The sequence below is a fragment of the Pelodiscus sinensis genome, chromosome 6 (genome assembly GCF_052426305.1).
Source record: "Pelodiscus sinensis isolate ZL-2025 chromosome 6, ASM5242630v1, whole genome shotgun sequence".
Classification (NCBI taxonomy): domain Eukaryota; kingdom Metazoa; phylum Chordata; order Testudines; family Trionychidae; genus Pelodiscus; species Pelodiscus sinensis.
In genome coordinates this window covers 29402163-29422072 of record NC_143057.1, presented here as the reverse complement: position 1 = coordinate 29422072, position 19910 = coordinate 29402163, and the positions used below count along the sequence as shown (strand labels likewise).

At 47.2% G+C, this 19910-nt stretch overlaps 1 protein-coding gene and 1 pseudogene across 1 annotated transcript in view; both read right to left on the bottom strand.

Moving 5' to 3' along the window:
- Positions 1–18930, bottom strand: part of ERMP1 (endoplasmic reticulum metallopeptidase 1) — a 41547-nt gene extending 22617 nt beyond the window's left edge. The window contains exons 1-5 of the mRNA XM_075931613.2: positions 18568–18930; positions 14279–14580; positions 9372–9499; positions 7100–7205; positions 5444–5590 (exon numbers count right to left, since the gene is read on the bottom strand). Coding sequence (XP_075787728.2) covers positions 5444–5590; positions 7100–7205; positions 9372–9499; positions 14279–14580; positions 18568–18827 — 943 coding nt within the window. The 5' untranslated portion in view covers positions 18828–18930. The remainder of the gene's footprint in view (positions 1–5443; positions 5591–7099; positions 7206–9371; positions 9500–14278; positions 14581–18567) is intronic.
- Positions 14600–18552, bottom strand: LOC142829823 (small ribosomal subunit protein mS25 pseudogene; annotated as a pseudogene).
- Positions 18931–19910: the final 980 nt, after the last annotated feature.

The following is a 19910-nucleotide window of genomic DNA, read 5'->3' as shown; positions in this document are numbered from 1 at the left end:
GTGCATTCGTAGCTAAACATATTAAAATACCTTAAATCCTCCTCCTCCTATAGGAATCTATTTTCCTTTAGCATTTCTGCCAACTGAAATGTCATTTTGTGCTCCATGTCTTCTCCAATGAAACCATCCATCATTTAAGTAGTTAGGAAAAAGGAACTGGTGTGAATTCTAAGATAAGGATTCTAAAGTCTCTATTCTTGACCACCTGGTGTGTGACTGCTGCAATGAAAGTAGCAATAGTGCAGCCGTAACAGTTAAATACCTAAAAGCAATGTTTCATTTTCCCTATCTATTCTTTACATATATAATTTTTGTTCTAATTCTTAATTGCAGGTGGGGATTTTTCCCCACTTACATTAAAATGTTTTAAATGTAACTATGCTATTATATACATATTTGATTTCAAAGAGATTTTCCTGATTTTTAAATAAGAATTTTCCTCCTCTGGTTGCCCACCTAGACTATCTTTCTCCAACAGGCACCCTTTGATTCTATTATCACTGGCAGCAAAACTGCCACTGCCAATTCATACGCCAGAAAAGAGCAATTTTCTAATGCTCATGTACCTGGATTGCAAGGTGACAACAGTAGCAACTTGATATAACCTATATATGTGTGGTGATGTGTGACATTACACTTAATATTCTTATGATATGAATATGACAAAACTCAGATATACTTCACGTGAGATATCAGTGAAAAGGTTACGATTTACTGAATGTAATTATCCAATTTGTACACCTGAATTATTTCTGTATCTGAAATTAGAAATACTGACCGTGTGTGTATTTGAAATGTGCTAACTTTGGGTGTTGCACACAATTGCCCTTCAGGTACAACAATGAAAAAGCCAGATAGGGCTGACTGCCCATTAGCTAAGACAATGGACTATGAAAGAGCTTAGTCTTCCTGTGAAGGCTCCAAACTGCCTGATAGTAATGGCTGCCACAGCTCTGCAGAGACATGGGTCTAAGCCAGGCATGTCCAAAGTCCGGCCCACGGGCCAATTGCGGCCCGTGTTCCGGTTTAATATGGCCCCACAGGTAATTTGGCAATATCTATCTTTTATGGCCCCCAACGAATCCATATGTATTGAGATGAATACATTGTAAAATCTCAGTTAATGTCAGTTGGTCTAAATCAGTTATAAATATATTTGGACACAACATGTATACTTGGTGTTATGTTCCTGTTCATATTTTTTGAACTTAAAAGTTGACAGACAACCTTTATTACCAGTAATATGTAATGTACTTTACAATGTTCCTGACATATATTTCAGCTTCCTGGATTTTTTTTTCATCTGGCCTTCAGATATGAAAGGCAGAGTGATTTAACACCTGTTTAGATTTGTCATCCATGTGATGAAATGAAAAGTATGTTGTTTGCAATAAACTTTGCATAAAATAGTTAATTTGCATTTAATTTGAATGGTTCAAAGAATGTCAGGCAAAATGGTCGGCCCTCACGCATGTTCACTTCATCAAATCTGGCCCTCTTGGAAAAAAGTTTGGACACCCCTGGTCTAAGCCACTTGATACTGGACCTCTCTCTCTCTCTTTTGGAACACCAGTGTTTTTCCACTGGAAGACAAAAGGTTCCTGCCTTATAGATACGGTGACCATATTTTCTGAACCAAAAATGGGGACACATGATATAAGGGCCCTATCATCAATCAAATGTTAGTTATGACCCTTGACCCCTTAGGCTCCACCCACCTGGGGCGGAGACCAAGCTCCTGATGCTGCAGATGCTTGAAGCGGGCAGGAGGGACACCCACCTACCCCACCTTGTGGCAGGTTTTTCCCCTCCTCCTTGGCTGCTGATGCACCGCAGCCTGTTAATCATTCACCAAATGGAGAGTGACAATTAGTGCTGCTTGGCCTGGCTGCCTCCTCCCCTCCATACCAGCCTCGAGTGGGAGAACTCAACACGGTTCTGCTAGAATGCCGTACCGGGTGGGTGGCCAGCGCCTGCTGCCCTGAGCCCGCAGGAGAGGAGGGAAGGGCTGGGCAGAGGATGCTCCCACTAATAGCTATTTATGGACCTATCCTTCATGAATTCATCTACAGGTGTACCTCCCTTAACTGGGACTCCCTGCTCCGGCAACATCCATGGTCCAGCATGGAACATGGCTGTTCCTGGACAACAGAGCCCAGGAAGCGGAAGGTCTGGAGTCGGGGAGGAGCGCTACAGGGGGCACCAGTGACTTAGCTGGGAGCCCAGTGTGTGTGGGAGGAGGGAAGGACAGACAACATGGCAGGGAGTTCTGGCTCCAGCAGAGCTCCCAGCAGCCAAGGAGCTCTGACCCTAGTGGCAGCCAGGGAGCTCTGGCCCCATCCCCTGAGCTCCAGCAACAGAGGCAGTCAGGGAGCTCCCGCTGTGGAACTCTGGCCCAGCCCTCTGACCTAGCCCTAGCCACGGAGCTCTGGCCCCAGACATGGAGCAAGGCAGCTGTGGAGCTCTGCACTGGTTGTGCAGCTGTGGCCGTGGTGCTCCGGCCCCGGCAGCAGTAGGGACAGCAGCATCTAGAGAGCCCTGGGGGGCTGGGGCGGCAGCAAGAGGGGCAAGCTGGAGCCCTAGCCTGGTGGCAGCATGGGCCATGAGGGGAGGGACCTTCCCATTTCTGGCAAATCCCTTTGTCTGATACCAGTCAGGTCCCGAGGGTGCTCAACCAGTGAGGTCCAACCTGTAGTTCTTTTTTAAACTCTGTTGCAGTCTTGGCCTTCACAACATCCCTGAGCAAAGAGTTAGGGAAACACCTCCAGAGAGGAGACTCCCCTAGCAAGACAGGACCAATGGATCCCTCTGGGCCTATCTGCCCCAGGATAGGAACCCCTCAGTAGGGTTGGGGAACTGGAGGGAAACCTTTGGGAAAACCTGATCTTCTGCCACCAGAAGCTGCTCGGCTGCAGGAAGCACTCCCAGAATCTGGCCACTGGCCTGAGTTTCAGTAGGGCCAGGATGGGCTCACACAGACTCAGCTCCTGGTCTTTGAGCCAGCAGCACCAAAGGGCATGCAGCTGCTGCAGCCGCAGCATCTCACCGGGGGTATACAGGACACACATTTTACTATGAGCCCTGGTACATACAGGCCCCCCTGATCCCCTTCTGCTCTGCATCACAGACCTGTGCTAAAAGTTCATGCTGTAAGGGGTCTAAAACCATTAGTTGCTTAGTTATGAAAAGGTTCAAAGTGGTTACAGAAAATAAGGTGTAAGGTGTGTCAGGCCAGGCCCTGAAGAACACACACAGTCACCTGCTCCACCTGCGGTTGTTCTTCCTGCCCCTCAGTCATGCTGTGAATGCAGCACAGTGACTACCCCACCATGCAGAGCCCCTCCCCTGCTCCGCCCCACGCCCCTGGGAACCCCGCACCGCTCACCGTGTTCAGCGACCACTGCAGGAAGCGCAGCAGGTTGAAGGCACTGCAGGCCTTGGCCGCTCCCTATGCACTGCCACTCTCACGGTGCGGCCGCCTAGCCCAGCCCCCCACTTGAACTCCTGGGCCCCTCAGCCCTGCCCCGAGGGAGAGGCCCAAGCCTGGGCTGGCTTCACTGCTGGGTCCACCCTCCTGCGAGGGAAGGGCTGAGCAGAGGCAGACGCTTTCCAGCCATATCAGGGACTCCGGCCAGGGGCCCCCAGTCTGTGGCAAAGAGTCACCAGGCTACGCTGGGCTGGAGCATGCACTGAAATGCAGCGCTCCAGCCCCAGCAGCAGATAGAGAGCTCTGGCCCGTCTCTCTGCCCCAGCCCTGGCCACAGAGCTCCGGCCCCAGCCTCCTCTGGTGGCGTCACCACCACACACGCTCCCTACTATTCAGGAGCCGTGCACAGCACCAACGCTGGAAGCAGCCTCTCACTAGTTCCAGTATCTTGTGGGGGCGGGGGAATGGCAGTGCACAGGTGCTTCTAGCTGCATTTTGATCCCTACGGCTTTCTGGGTCATTTCACAGCTTTATGGGGACACTGGGACAGGAGATTCAAATTTGGGATTATACCGGAAAATCCAGGACGTATGGTCGGCATACGTATAGAAGAGCTATATAAACCAGGAGAGTGACATCACCATGGTTCTTCTCTGCCTCCCTACCAAAAGAGATTGAAAAACACCTGGAACTAAGAACTGAATTTGGGGGAGAAGAGAGAGGGCCGTTGAGCCTAAGCTGGACGGATGTCCAGTTTGTCAGTAATGCCACTTGAGGTTTCAAACTGCAAGCTCTGTAATCTGCCTGTGACAACATTTAGGGGGGAAATTACTGTTTGTAGCCAATGTCATTAGTGAATCAAGCTAGTTTGCATGTTTTGTTTTATTTGCTTAATAATATGTTTTGTTCTGTTTGTTATCCCTTATATTAATTTTAAATGGATCTTTTGGAGTTAATAAACTTATTTCTTGTTTATAACATACCCCAGTTTGTTCAAGTAATACCAGAAGTAGGGAGGGGAGGAGGGAAGAAATTGTGCATATGTTCCTCCACATTGAGGGTATGTCTACACTAGCTCGTTAGTTCGAGCTAGGTAGGCAAATGAGGGAAACCGGAGTTGCAAATGAAGCCCAGGATTTAAATATCCTAGGCTTCATTTGCATGTTCCCGGGCGCCGTCATTTTTAAATCCCCCTTAGTCCGAACTAACTGCCCGCGGCTAGACGCGGTAGTTAAACGTTAATTCGAACTAACTCTTTAGTTCGAATTAACTGTTACTCCTCATTCCACTTAAGAGCCTGGCTCAGCAAGACCAGTAAAAAAGGAACCCATGCTGGCAGAACAAGCAGGGTCATGTGGTATCTCAGCACATCAGGTGGCATCTTAAAGTGGGGGACCCGTCACAGTATTAACCTCACCTGTAACATGATACTGTGGCCCATGCTCTCATAGAGGAAAGCATTTTATACTTTCAAACCTGCTTTGACACTGTGGTACCTTTTCGGTTTAATTAAGATCAACTGTAATTCAGAATATAAATCTACAACTTAAAAGTCAAGAGAATTTTCAAACAACTTGTAAAAAGCCAATGAGCAGTCCTGTGGCACTGTAGAGACTAACAAAAATATATGTATAGTATCATGAGCCTTCGTGGGAAAAACCCACTTCTTCAGATGAGATGATCTTGAGTCTCGGAGAATTTTCAGCGTGCTATGGCTTTTAGCACTAGAATGCTAGTCAACCAGGGTTGACCAAAAATTAAGACACTGAGGACCCTAAATATATACACCTAGTCTGTGTGGGACACCAAAAACAATAACGGTTATTTTCCTAGGGGAGACACACAACACCCTCCTGCTAAACTTAAACAGACACCAAGTCAAGTATCAGTTCATGGCCTAGAACCCAAACACTAAAACCGTTACATAAGTAAACATTTGTAGGACTGGCCCCTTGTTATAAATCTAAATAAGGGTTAAATAATGCCCCCCCACTGACAGACCATCTGATAACATACCTGGAATATTCCCAAAGTCCCTGTAGATACGGAAGTCTGTTTCTGCAGGAATAATTCCACTCTGAAACACTTCCTGTGCCACCACAGAAGCAAAGGGGTGCTTGGCTGCAAAGACATATGCTTGTACCAACCAAGGATTTTCTGGCCCTGCCAATAGAGAGTAAGGGTTTTACAGAAACAGGAGAATCATACACAAGATCAAAACTGAAAGAGTGAAGGCTGATAAGAGGAGGCATCACTGGGCTTAAATATAAGCTCCATGGGAAACATCTTAGTTAAGTGTATCTTGCAGGCAGATCTACTTGATATGAAGAAGTAGTTTCTAAACCAGGGGTGGGCAATAATTTTTGACCAGGGGCCACTTCAGAAATTTTTGAAGTGACCCTGGGCGGCTCTGGAAGGAGCGGGACCTCAGAAGGAAGGGGAGGGATTAGGACACTTCCGTGCTTCCTTGCCCACAGACCCTGATTGGTCTGGGGATGGGGAGCACGCAAAGTCTCCTCCTGCCCTGCTTCCATCCTGCAATAAGCGCACAGTGCTTCTATGCACTGCACACTCCTTGCAGGGCAGGGGCAGGGCAGGGGCAGGGTGGGAGGAGACTTCACACGCTTGCCCCTGCCCTCAGTTGGCCTGGGAGCAAGGGAAGCACCAAGTCTCTCGCTCCCTGCCCTCAGGCGCACAGCACTTAGAGTCAACCACCAGGGCCCTGATCAGCCTGGGGCAGGGGAGCAGCAGGGCCTCCGAGGGCCAGATCAACCCGCTTAGTGTGCTGGATCTGGTCCATGGAGGCCCTTTTGACCACCCATGTTCTAAACTCAACTATCTCAAAACAACACAAATATTCAAAGAAAAACTAAGTATATTCAATACATCTAGCTAGTCTCTGAATTAATTATTGGTCTTCACTCATAACAGCAGACTTTAATGGAAAACTGTTTAGTTAAGGGGAAAAATTATTCTGTGTTTCCACAGTTTACCACTTAAATAAGTTTCATACTGCTCCTTAATTAATATCTCAGATATGCTGCTGTATAACAGCACAAGACTGAGAGTAAGGACAGTAAACCAGATTCGAAGTGGACAGAAACACAACAGAAACAGGAGTTTTATCAGGATCATAGCTTTATTACGTTGAGTTTGAAAGCCATGGCCTCTATGATTAAAAATACCTAACTTGAAGGAACAAGCAGCAGTCCTGTGGCACCTTACAGATTAACAACTATATCATGAGCTTTCATGGGTAAAACCCACTTCATCAGATGAGCTGGAATGGAGTCCAGGGTATATATAACAGCAAAAGCAGTTACCTGTCAATTGTAAGACCAAGCTCCTTTAGATTCTCAATAAGGATGTGTCTACACGTACTACAGCAGCACACCTATCTATGTCTACAAGAAGAGTCTGTCTCTCTGCTTGTGCCATAGCCTTAGAGTAATTAAACCCATATAATAATTCATTATCCATAAAGTAAGGATAAGATGGGGATTCTGTATGGTGTGAAGTTTCCTCTCATTGACCTCCTGGGCCAGTTTCAATGTTATTTAAAAAGCTTGTTTCTAATAATAAAGTTTTATATTTTGTTTGTTTAATTTTTTGTTCTAAATGAAACACAACTACCCCATACATACAAGTGGGAAGCTTAATGCATGATCATACCTGTTTGAAATACAAGCTCTTTCCCTCCTACACCTGCTGCCTCCAGGTTGATAAATGCTTTAATCGACTTGGCCCAGCGGTGTTGTGTAATGAAGCCATGACTCGCCTTGACAGGAAGAAAAGATATAGGTCAAATATTTTTAAAACAAAGCCTAGAGGTAATTTTCCATCAGAAGCATCTGGAATTCAGATTTTGACAGGGGAAGATCATAGGTGCACTGCAGGTGAGGCCAGAAATGTACTTGAGGGCAAGAGAAGAGGAACCATCAACATAAGAGAATTCATCCAGCTGTAACAGTGGTGTCATGTCCATAACACCACCACAAGATGTTTCATCTTTGTTCATGCCCTGAACCACTAAGAATATGAATGGTTAATCAGTTAGCATCACCTTTACCAAGTAATGCTTACCAGTTCCAGCCCCCGACAGTTAACTGTAACAGCAGCTGCTCCAGCCCAGTCAGAGTAGCGTCTACCTGTGTCAGGGTGCTGCTCCAGCCCATCGAGCTAGAGTGGCCCCTCCACCTGCCCCAATTTAAGCAGTTAACCGGTTAAACAATACATTTAACTAGCTAACTGATTAAATGGGATATTACGTTCCTCTCAACAACTTTTATGTTCATGCTCATTGTTTCATGTCCGATCCAAATATTATTTAATATGTATTATATACTATAGAGCCCAATCAGCCAGGCCCTGAACAATCACAGACACACAGTCTTTGTCCCAAAGAGGTTACAAGCTAAAATGCCTACAAACAATAGTTTAGCATAAGTAGAAAGTTTAAGATCTAGTTGAGCATAGTTTGTTTTTGTTATAATGACAAAACAAAATGTATTTAAGTAATAACTACTATTATCAGGAATATAAAACTTTCCCTACTATGGCTTACTAAACATATCGTTCTTCCTAAATTATAAATGAAGAACCATATATTACAACATAGACTTCCCTATCAATACACTAGTACGGATAGACTTGCAGTGTAAATGTAAACTGAGCACTAACATCACTTTCACTTCCAGAATGATGTAAAAGTGGCCTGAATCTAAGTGACAATCATGCCTGTACAGTATATGAATCTTTAGAATTACAAGGTCTGTTAACTTTCACTGACTAAATGTTATACCGTAATTCCTCACTTAACACATGCCTGCTTAACACATTTTTGCAATAGCACGGGGTTTTTTTTTTTAAGGGAACATTTTTCAAACAACACGACCATGTCCCTGCAACAACATGATTTCCCCTTAGCCTGGCCAGTGGCCAGCAGCTGTGTGAGGCTTCCCCGGCCTACCTGCAAAGCGGCAGAGGGTTGCTGCTCGCAGCACCGTTCCCCGGTGACTCCCTCTGGCCTGACGCAAGGCATCTGGCCAGAGGGGATCACCGGGGAACTGCACTGCGAGCGGCAAACCTCCACCGTTTTGTAAGGAGGAAGAGGAAGCCCCGTGCAGCTGCCAGTGACCCGCCAGCTGGGGAAACCCAGCCGCCGGCTGCAAGCCCCCTCCCCTGCCCTTTTCTTCTTTTCTCCAGAGCCAAACACCTCCCCTCCCTGCTATAACCCTGCTAATAAGTGCAGGCTGGAGCTGCGAGCACAGGTGTGCTTGAAACGCAACCCCCACCTTTTCCATTATTTTCAATGGGAAAATTGACCCCACATAACATGTTTTCACTTAGCACGATCATTTTCTGAAATGTATCTACTGTGTTAAATGAGGAATTACTGCAGTTGCATGAACCACACAGTCTTACCATACATATGGAAAGGAGGAAATGAATGGCTATAACATCAATTTGTGACTTGCCCAGGGTAATGAAAAGAGCTTTACAGCATACAAATAAAATAATCAATTTGCATTTCTATACCTACTATCATAGGAAATCAAAAGATTTATAAATATTAAGTCTGTGAATTAAGTATAGCACCCATCTGAAAACAAGTGTGTATAATGCAGAGAAGTGCAAGTTGGAAGTAGAAAACAAGAATTGAGATTCTCGGTCCTTTACTCTGAGCAACACACAATGCTGCATCTGACCTGCAACATTAAGGAACCCAGTCATTAAAGCTGTAACATTGTGACCACCCAAAATTTGAGTATAAATTTAATTTTAAGTAGCAATTAGCTTTTTCTCACAGATAACTGAAAAGATTAACATCTGTAATTGAGATTTAGGTTTTGTAAAATGCAAATCATATCTATACTTGCCATTAACTTTGTCAATCATTAATTCAGGGTTCTGATTATGCATGTTTTATGCTAATTAATCCTACCTGCAAAATGCTTTCTTCGGCACCGTTAAAAAGGAATATGACAGCATGTTGCAAGGGATCAGATGACTTTGAAAGAGTGTTCAGTATTTCCAGCATCACTGAGCAACTAACAGCATCATCACTGGCACCTTAAGTGAAACAGAATAGATAACAGTTAGAATAGGGTTTTTTTTGCTCAACAAGTTTTCCCAGGGGCTGTTTTTTCCCCTGGCACACTGTTTGAAATTTTTTTTTATTATTTTCTGGGGGGATTGATTTTTTTTTTTTTTTTTTGCTTGACAAAACCATTGGAACCCTAGTACCAGAACATTTTTTTTAACAAAACAAGCACTGTTAAAACCTATATCCTTGATTAGACCCTTAACTATTTAGACATTTCTGAAAATTGTTACAAGTGACATAACATAAGACTACACAAAAAGTTTTAATATTATATTATTCTTTTTTATTATTTTATTTTGATAATACCCAATGTGCAAACAAATAAAGTTTCAGTATTTCCCCTTCCACAATCAGTTTCCTGTATTTGTACATGTCTCCTATAGCAATGGGGAAGAAAATTAAAACCAGATGTTTTTCTCCATTTTCAAATATATTGATTTCAATTACAACAGAGAATACGAAGTATGCAGTACTCCCTTTATATTATTTATGAACAAAAGAAATATTTTTCAGTTCACTTCATATTAATAGTGTAGAGCAATCTCTTTATTGTGAAAGTACAACTTAGAAATGTAGATGTTTTTTGTTACAGAACTGCACTAAAAACAAAATGTAAAGCTTTAGAGCCTACAAGTCCACTCAGTCCTACATCTTGCTCAGCCAATTGCTAAGATATACAAGTTTGTTTATATTTATATCAGATAATGCTGCTCTTTTATTTATGTCTTCTGAAGTAATAACAGGTTTTTGTATGACACTTTTGTAGCTGGCACTGCAAACCATTTACACTCCAGAGATGCTTAATATTCATATGCCCCTTCATACTTCAGCCACCATTCTAGAGGACATGCTTCCATGCTAATGATGTTTGTTTAAAAAAATGCATTACATTTGTGACTGAATTCCTTGGGGTGAGAACTATGTCACCTGCTCTGTTTTACCTAAATTCTTTAAATTTATTTCATGTTATAGCAATCTCAGGCGATGACCCAGCACATGTTGTTTGTTTATAGAACACTTAACTGCAGATTTAACAAAATACAAAGAAGGTACCAATGTGAGATTGCTACAGCACTCAATCCAAGGTTTAAGAATCTGAAGTGCCTTCCAAAATCTAAGAAGAATGAGGTGTAAAGCATGCATTCAAGAGTGTTAAAAGAGTATCACTGTAATGTGGAAACTACAGAACCCAAATCACCAAAAAAAAGAAAATCAACCTCCTCATGGTAGCATCTGACTTAATGATGAAAATGAACATGCATCTATCTATACTGCTTTGCATCACTATCAAGCAGAATTCATTATCAGCATGGCCATATGACCTCTTGAATGGTGGTTTAAGCACAAAGGGACATATGAATCTTTAGCACATCCAGCATGCAAATATCTTGTAACATCAGCTACAAAAGTGCAATGTGAATGCCTGTTCTCATGTTCAGGTGATATTGTAGATAAGAGGGCAGCATTAACTTCTACAAATGCAAACAAACTTGTTTGAGCAATTGGTTGAACAAGTAAGACCAAGTTTTACATTGTTTTGTTTTTGAATCCAGTTATTTTTGGTACAAAATTCTATATTTGTAAGTTCTACTTTCATGATAAAGAGATTGCACTACGGTACTGGTATTACACAAATTGAAAAATACTATTTTTTACAATGAAATATTTGTAATACAAAAATAAATACATTGTATTTTGTGTTGCAATCAAAATCAATATCTGAAAATGTACAAAACATCTAAAAATATTTTAATAGTCTCTCTCTCTTTCTCTTTATATATTTTCCTATGGGATAACTGAATGATGTCATCGTGTCATTGGTCATTTCACTCTGCTGCCCGCCTCCACTGTCAGCAGCTTGCTGTGGCCAGCCTCAGCGCTGTCCCTTCCAGGCATGGGCAGCTCCAGCTCCTTCTCCCACTTCACACCCTGGGGGGGCTGTGCCGCTGGGGAGGCTGCACTTCCAGGGAGAAGCTGCTGGGGCCAGGTCCCCTCCACCATCTGAGCCCAACACTCCCAGACCCATCAACCTTCTGCTGAGACCCCACAACCCCAGCCCACTCCTGCTCCCCTCCCCTGAACCCTCTTCCCAAGCCAGATACCTACCCCAGAAAGGGGGGGTTGGCAAGTGTAGTGAACAGGGGGCGCAGCTACCTAGTATTCTATTTTTAACAACACGATTAATCATGATTAATTATTAATCACTTGAAAGCCCTAATAATTACATACAAAAAACCTACATCAAAACATTACTAAGGTTGCAAAGTTAAGTACTCAAAAGTTATAAAGTGCCAGAAATAAGGTTGTATATGAATATTCATTCATAGTACTTAATTACATAATATCTTTTCTTCAAGGCTCTGCCTCATTCAGTGCACAGGATAAACTAGTCAATATTTTGTTTGCTCCTCATGGTTCAATATATGGCCACACTCATTTTTTGAACATTATTCAAAACTGCTTTGAAGTAGGGATGTAATAGTGTAGTTGATTAACCGATAAGCAAAAGCTTATAAGTTAATGCTATAGAGCAGTGTTTCTCAAGCTTTTTTTTTTTGATAAAGTACCCCTTTTTCCAAAAAAAAATTATAAGTACCCCCAATACCTATAGTTTTCAGACACACAACATTTTTTTCTACCATTGCAACACATTTGTTTAAACAACTTAACAGTAGCAGGGCGGGCGATGAAATTTTTGGGTATAAAAAGTACAAAAATAATAAAGCGCTATAAAACTTAACACAAAAATTCAGTTTTCTCCAAATTTCAGTTGTGTTGATGTACCCCCAGGATTTCTCTCGAGTACCCCTAAGGGTACTCGTACCACTGGTTGAGAAACACTGCTACAGACTACACACATTTCCCTCCTCCCTCAACCAGTAAATTTTTTAGGAGGGTGTCCAGTAGCCCAGCTCAGTTCTGGCTCATGCCGGGTCCAGAACCTACTCCCGATGTGGCTCTGTATTTAAAGTATATTAGGAGCCAGGTGAGCAGGCAGCCTGGCTTAGTTCTGGTTTAAGCTGGGTTCAGGAGCTCAGATGCTCCCCTCCCCAACAGGGGCTTCTGCCTCCCCACACTGCTGCCTCTTTATCAGAGGCAGCAGCAAAGGGAGACAAGCAGCTGGTCTGCAAGAGGAGCTGTTTTTTAAACTGGTTCCCCTCATGGACTAGCTCCTGCTTGGCACCCTGTGTAGCTGCCGGCCCCACCCCCAGGGACTATAAAATAATCGACTAAGTGATAAGAATTCATGAGGTCACTCAACTACTCAATTAACCGATATTTAACATCCCTACTTTGAAGACAAAATTACTTAATGTCCTCACAGGTTTTTTCTATAGAGCTCATCACAACAGTATCAGAGTGCTTCACAAAATATTAATCCATTCTCACAACACACAACCAAGAAGTGAGGGGATGTTATCCCTGTTTTGAAAATGTGGAAAATAAGGCACAAAGATTAAAGAAAAATGTTTCCACTAATTTAGAGGGCCCAAGCTGAAATATCTATAGGATTTCAAGGGAGGAATGTGGAAGTGCTTATCGACTAGTCAATTAACTGCATTTTATCATTAGTTTTTATCCAAAGGTTCTGTGGATAAAAACCAGACTACGCCACTATAATAAAGAAAGGTTTGGGGGGTACTGCTGAGTGTGTCAATTCAGGGCAAATTTCTTAGAGACAGGGCTACTTAAAGCCCAAGACTGGAGGTTCTCCACTATAATGCATACCAAACCAGTCATATGTCTATTCACCACACTTGCTAGGAAGAAGTCATACAAGCAGTGACCTTAGACCAGGGTGGACAATAATTTTTTGCCGGGGGCCACTTCCAAAATTTTTGAAGTGGGCCCGGGCCGCACCGAAAGGGGCAGGGCATCGAGTGGAAGGGGCGAGGCCAGGACACTTCCTGCTTCCCACCCACAGACCATGATTAGTTTGGGGGTGGGGGAGCACCTTAGGGCCCCCCACATACATACCCATGCTCCTGGCAGTGGGAGGAGACTTTGCATGCTCCCTTTTCTGCTTCCAAGCCAATCAGGGCTTGGGGGTGGGGAAGCACGCAAAGCCTTCTCCCACCCTGCCAGGAGCAAGTGGTACTGTGTGCTCTTGGCAGGGCAGAAGAAACGTTGTGTGCTTTCCCACGCATTTTGGCCCTAATTGACCTGGGGGCGGGGGAGAGGCAGGGCCGCTCACCCCCTTTCATCCACTCCTGCCTTAGACACTCCAGTTCTTATGTGCCACCACTAATACCACCCTTTAAACAGATGAGAGGTTATGAAAATCAATGTCACCAAATCAAAAAAGGCTCCCAAGTAATCCAATAGCTCATTCTTCCCCATTATTATTGAGTTCATTTTAATACCCTCTCTAATCTCCCTGAGCATTCACCCTCACTATCACCATCCTGGTCTGGTGGCTGATAATATATCTTCGTTACTATATTCTTATTATTAAAGCACGGGATTACTATCCATAGGTATTCTAGGGTACAGTTTGGATCTTTTAAGATTTTTACTTCATTTGATTCTATACTTTCTTTCACATATAGTACCACTTGCCCACCAGCACAACCAATTCTATCCTTCTCAATATATTTTATAACCTAATATTACTGTGTCCCTTTGATTAACTTCATTCCACAACACTCTGTACTTCCTGTTATATCAACAGCCTCCTTTAAAACAAATACAAATTGTCATATTAAGAAAACAAGAACTCAACAAAGGTAAGTAAAGGCACCTACCTGGGGTGTTTGGTACAGAGTCAAAGTGACAATTGGATAGCACAGCATGTTTAGCTCCACTTCGGGGCTCTAGCTTAACCACGACATTAGTTATGTTTGCATAGTAACTGGTAAAACCACCTAAGAAGTCAATGCTGAAGGAACCTGTTGGCCTCTGTATATCTATAGAAATCTTGTGTGCAACACTGCTTTCGATTTCAATAGCCTTAATTTGTTCTAAGAGGTAGTTAACTGTGAGAATTTCATTTTCTGGACTTCCAACTGTCCTGGGACCAACTGCCGTTATGTTTTCAAGATATTTCCTACAAGAGATAAATTGAAGAATTAATCATTTAAATTTCTTGTAAAAATAAATTCAATATGCAACTTGGCCACAATTTGTATATTTTCAAATACCATTCCACTCCCTAAGACATGCAGAAGAGGCTTAAATCAGCTAGCATGTACTGCAAATGAACACTCTTAAAATTCCAAATGCTATTAGGGTGAAAGATCTCGCTACACTGCATTTGTTCAGTGCCACGTTGCCTATCTAAAAAAGAAACTTTATGTATGACAATATGCCAAATCACTGTTTTTAATCTTTCAAAATAAGAACGTCAACAGTGAAAATCTGCACAGAAACAAAGCATGAAGATTGTCAAGTTTTTTGCTTTTTGATGCATATATACTACATACCCTCTCTCCATGTCCCTCAGATCTGAACAAGCACATTCTTAGTAAAATTTACAATGAAGCAAGTCATAAATATAAAATAAATCTATTTCAATCTTTCAAGCACCTTTCCAAAACAAATTAAAATTTAAGATACATAACACTAAGGAAAACAATTTTATCACCCAAATGTTAATATTTATTCACCAATAAAATAAAACCTACTAGAATGCCAAAAGAAAACCACAGCTCTTAAATATTTAGCCCACTTTCTCCCCACGATACAGCTACACTGCAAGTAAAGAAAGGTGTTAGTAAAGGCAGCCATACCCATACTAAAATTTAGCTAACGCGGGTAACTATAGCAGTGTAAATACTATGGCAGGGTTACTAACCAGAGTATGACATATCTATACTACCACTGATGCTGGCAAAAATTATGACGCTCAGTGGCATGAAAAACAAACAATATAAATTTTGCTGGCATAATTGGTATTATGCATAGTACTATGTCTGCTGGAGAGCTTCACCCACTAGCATAGTTACTGCCATACGTTGATATGGTTGACATGTGAGATCCCCACTGTCAGTATAGAGCGACTACACAGTCTTATAGTAGTGTGGCTGCATGAGCAAAGCTGTGGCCTAAGAGACAGACTTTGTTGATTGGAGGAAAAGTTAACAATTTCAGATGCTGACAGACCAGGGAGGGGAGTGGAATTCCAGAAATGAGTGCTCTTCAATCAAAGGTGAAAGGAAGCGGATGTGTCCCTATGTAGTGCACATCTCTCCCATTTTCCCAGAATTGTAATTCTTCAGGGAAGCAAACCTGTTTCTGAGTTTGTACAATGCCTGGTACAACTATTGATTGGGCCCTGGAACAAGGGCAATGCATCCTATAGGGTGGAAAAGGCTGTGCCTTCCCCAACAGCCCAGCATGGTCCCATCCATGATCTTCTCCGAACCCCGCTCCTGCTTCCCGTTCCCTGTTGCCTCACCCCAGGCTTTAGGGAAGTGTGCTGGGGAAGCCAGGACTTGGGGTGGCTGGGGCCACCAAGTGCTGGGGGCCCCCAAGTATCCCCATGTTTGGAAGGGTAGGACAACTAGGAGAGCTGTGCCACCTGCCCTGTGCTTGGGGAAGATGGAGGCACTAGGGTTTGGGAGCCACATGTCCCCTACCCAGTAGGAAATTTATTTAAAAATGTCTTTCCACATGTCTGACCAGTATTAGTGGGTCCAACCACCTCTGAATCAAGGACTTCCTTCTAATCAAATGGACCAGGTTTTGGGGGGGGGGGGGGACGGAGAGGGGGAAGGGAGATGACACTGAGAAGTCTGCCTCAGTTACTGAAGCACCCTGTATCCTATGACTGTCTGCATCTTGAATGGCAGCAGAAGTGCCTGATCTGTTAAATCAATGTGTTTTTTCTTTCATGGTGCCTTTATATTTGCCTGTCATCCCTTTAGACAGCGGTACTAGACCAGGGCAGGGAATCTGGCCTTCAATTTCACACACACATTCACGCAAGTGATATTTTTTGGGTCCAAAGGTTGCAGGAAGAGAAAGCTTCTTTTCGTCTTGCTCCTCTTTTTGTAGTGTTTCCTTGCTTTAACCCACTATCTCTTTGTTGCTTTTTACCTTCCACATCAAACAAGACTTGCTCACCACTATCTAAGTAGAACCTTAGGAATGGCAAAGGGGTCATGTTCCTAAACATCATGATCTGCACCCAAAGGGTTTTGTACTGAATCTGGGGGATGTTGAAAAACACATTTCCTGGCCCCCTTCCTCAGCTCCCCATGGGTGTTGTAATTCAGTCAGCACCTTCACCGAGCTTTTGAAGATGACCTTGCCCTGGCTCAAGTACTGCAGGGTCCTGCAGATGGGGAAGCGGCCCTTCATGGGCATGGCTGCAGCTGGCGGGACCCCCCCCCCCCCCAGCACACACACGGGCAGGCTCCGGCTCTGGCTGGAGTGGGCATCCACCACACACCTCTGGCCTAACTGCCCAGAGCTTGGGAAGGGAGACATGGGGGGGGAAGTTCTACATGTTGTTCACTTAACAGTCGAGGCTAGCAGTTACAGGAAGAGGAATTCTGGTGAGGGAAGAAGGTGGGTCCTGGGGGAGGGCCAGGGCCAGTCCAGGGTCAGCCTCTCCCTGCCAGCAGTAAAGGGAGGGGGAAGAGGAGGTACTTCAAAGAGGCAGGGCTGCCACATTGAAATGCCGCCGTAGCGTTTCAAAGCGGCAGCACCACATGGAGCTGACCCTGGGTTCCATGTGGCACAGTCCCTTTGAAATGCAATGGCAGCGTTTCAAAGCAGCAGTGTCGCATGGAGCCCATAGTCAGCTGGGCCAGTGTTTCAAAGGGACAACGCCACCCTATCAACTAATCCAGTGGTCCCCAACGCGGTGCCCGCGGGCGCCATGGCGCCCGCCTGGGCATTTGTGTGCGCCCGCCGACAACCTGGGCCAGCCCCGCCCCCGGCACGCGACATGCACCGGCGCCTGGTGTGCGGTGCTCGGGCGGCCCCAGCCCCGGGGCACATGCGGGCACGTGGCGCCGGTGCTGGCCCCAGGCACGCAGCTTGGGGGGCGGCGCCGGCCCCGGGGCCCACGGCACAAGGCGCTCGGGCAGCCCCAGCCCTGGGGCACATGCCGGTGCCGGGTGCAAGGGCATCCCCGCCCCTGGCGTGCCCCAGGACGCGTGGCCCCACCCCCCGGGCGCTCAGCTCATGAGTGGCCCCACCCCCCGGGAGCCTCTAAAGGTTGGGGACCACTGAACTAATCGAATAGCCGATGCAACAATAAATCGATTATTCAATTAGTGAATTACACTATACTTAACATCCTTAGTGTGCAGAGCCATCCCGTCCATAGGACAGTCCAATACAGAGGCCCTGGACCCCATAATGGCTGCCTCAACCATCCTACGGACAAGATGGTGCCCTATTCTCCAGTTAACCTGTCGGGCCCAGAGCAAATTGGGGCCACCTGCAGGGGGTCAGGCTCCCCGCACTCACCATGGCAATGGGAGCCATAGGGGTGAGAGCGGCACAGCAGCCCGCTCCACTCACTGCCCTCTTCCAAACCAGTCCAGACTAGGACGCACCACTTCCCGCTGCTGTAGTGAAACAGAGTGACCAGCCTGGCCTAGGAGATGGTGGTGGAGCAGAGCAGAGGCTGCTGCATAGTTCTGCTTCGTGAGTGCAGGGGGCTTGATCCCTGCTGCTACCCCGCACCAGACCCCCCCCCCAATCTCCAAGCACATGACCCTCGGGGGAAGGGGCTTTGGGGGAAAGGGTGCAATGGGGGTGGGAGGACAGAGCAGGGGTAGGAAAAGATGGGGCAGAGGGGAGCAGGGGCTGGACGTGCGGGAAGGGGAGGGACACGCACCCCTGGTCCACATGGCTGCAGCAGCCATGCTGGGGCCGGGAACGGGAACCGCTCGGGCGGGCAGATGGCTCACGGGGCTGCAAGGTCGCCCCCCAGCTCTACTGTCTGTCCAGCGGCCGGTGCGCGCAGCAAAGGCCACGCTGGGAGGGGCGAGGCCGCGGGGCCGAGACCCTCTCCCGGCGCGTCCCTCGCCTGCCCGGGGGTCGGGGTCCCAGGAGGGGCGGGGGGGGGGGGATGTACCTGGCGCGGGGGGCGCTGAAGTCCGGCGGCCCGGGCCGGCGCAGCAGCTGCCGCAGGGAGAGCTGCACCAGGGCCCGCAGCGCCAGCAGGTAGAGCAGCAGCAGCAGCGCCCCCCGCGCCTCCGGCAGCGGCCGCCAGCGCGAGCCCCGCTTCTTCCCGCCGGGGTCCTCCCCGCGCCCCGGCGGCAGCTGCAGGCCCCGGGGCTCCCGCTCGCCGCCCGCGGCCCGGAGCCGCCTCACGGCCGCCGCGCCCCGCTCCATGACCAGCGCGAGCCGCCGGGCAGCCCGCGAGCCGGCTACGGGGCCGGGGAAGGGTCAAACCGGCTCGGCCCGTTTGCGCGTGGGAGGGGGAGGGGGAGCTGCCGGCGCCTGAGGAGTCACGTGGGGATGCGCCCTGGCCCTGCAGGGATGCCCGGGGGGGGGGGGGGGGGAGTGAGATCCCAGCACCTGCGAGACACTTAAGTGCTGGGTGGTGGGAGGGGCCATGGCAGGGGCTGGGGGGGGGGTGAGATAAGGGGCTCTGGGTGGGGGGAGGGGCCATGGCAGGGGCTGAGGGGGGGTGAGATGAGAGGCTCTGGGTGGGGGGAGGGGTCATGGCAGGGGCTGGGGAGGGGTGAGATGAGAGGCTCTGGGTGGGGGGAGGGGTCATGGCAGGGGCTGGGGGGAGGGGTGGGGGGGGGAGATAAGGGGCTCTGGGTGGGGGGAGGGGCCATGGCAGGGGCTGGGGGGGTGAGATAAGGGGCTCTGGGTGGGGGGAGGGGTCATGGCAGGGGCTGGGGGGGGGAGATGAGAGGCTCTGGGTGGGGGGAGGGGTGGCAGGGGCTGGGGGGGTGAGATGAGAGGCTCTGGGGGGGGGAGGGGCCATGGCAGGGGCTGGGGGGGGGGTGAGATGAGAGGCTCTGGGGGGGGGGAGGGGCCATGGCAGGGGCTGGGGAGGGTGAGATGAGAGGCTCTGAGCTGGGGCAGTCCCTGTTGGGGACCCTGCCCCATGCCGAGTGGACGGCTGAGGGTAGCGGATGGGACGGGACGGGAGCTAAGAATGGGCAGGGTCAGTCTCACCCACACACCCCTCTGCTGCTCCCCCCAGGGTGTCTCAGCTGCACGGCTCCAGATTCTCCTACCGGCACCATGTGTCCCTCCTGCCAGGGTCCCAGTTGCCAGGCTCAATTGGTGGGGTGGGGAGGAGGACAAGATTAAGACCCCGCCAGGGCCGGACCGAGGCATGGGTGAGACAGGCAGCTCCCCAGGGCGTCAATAGATGGAGGGCACCTGATAGCAGCTGTAAGGGGCGTGCGGCGTCCCTTATTGCTGCCATCAGGCGCCGTGCACCTGGCTTCCGCAGCG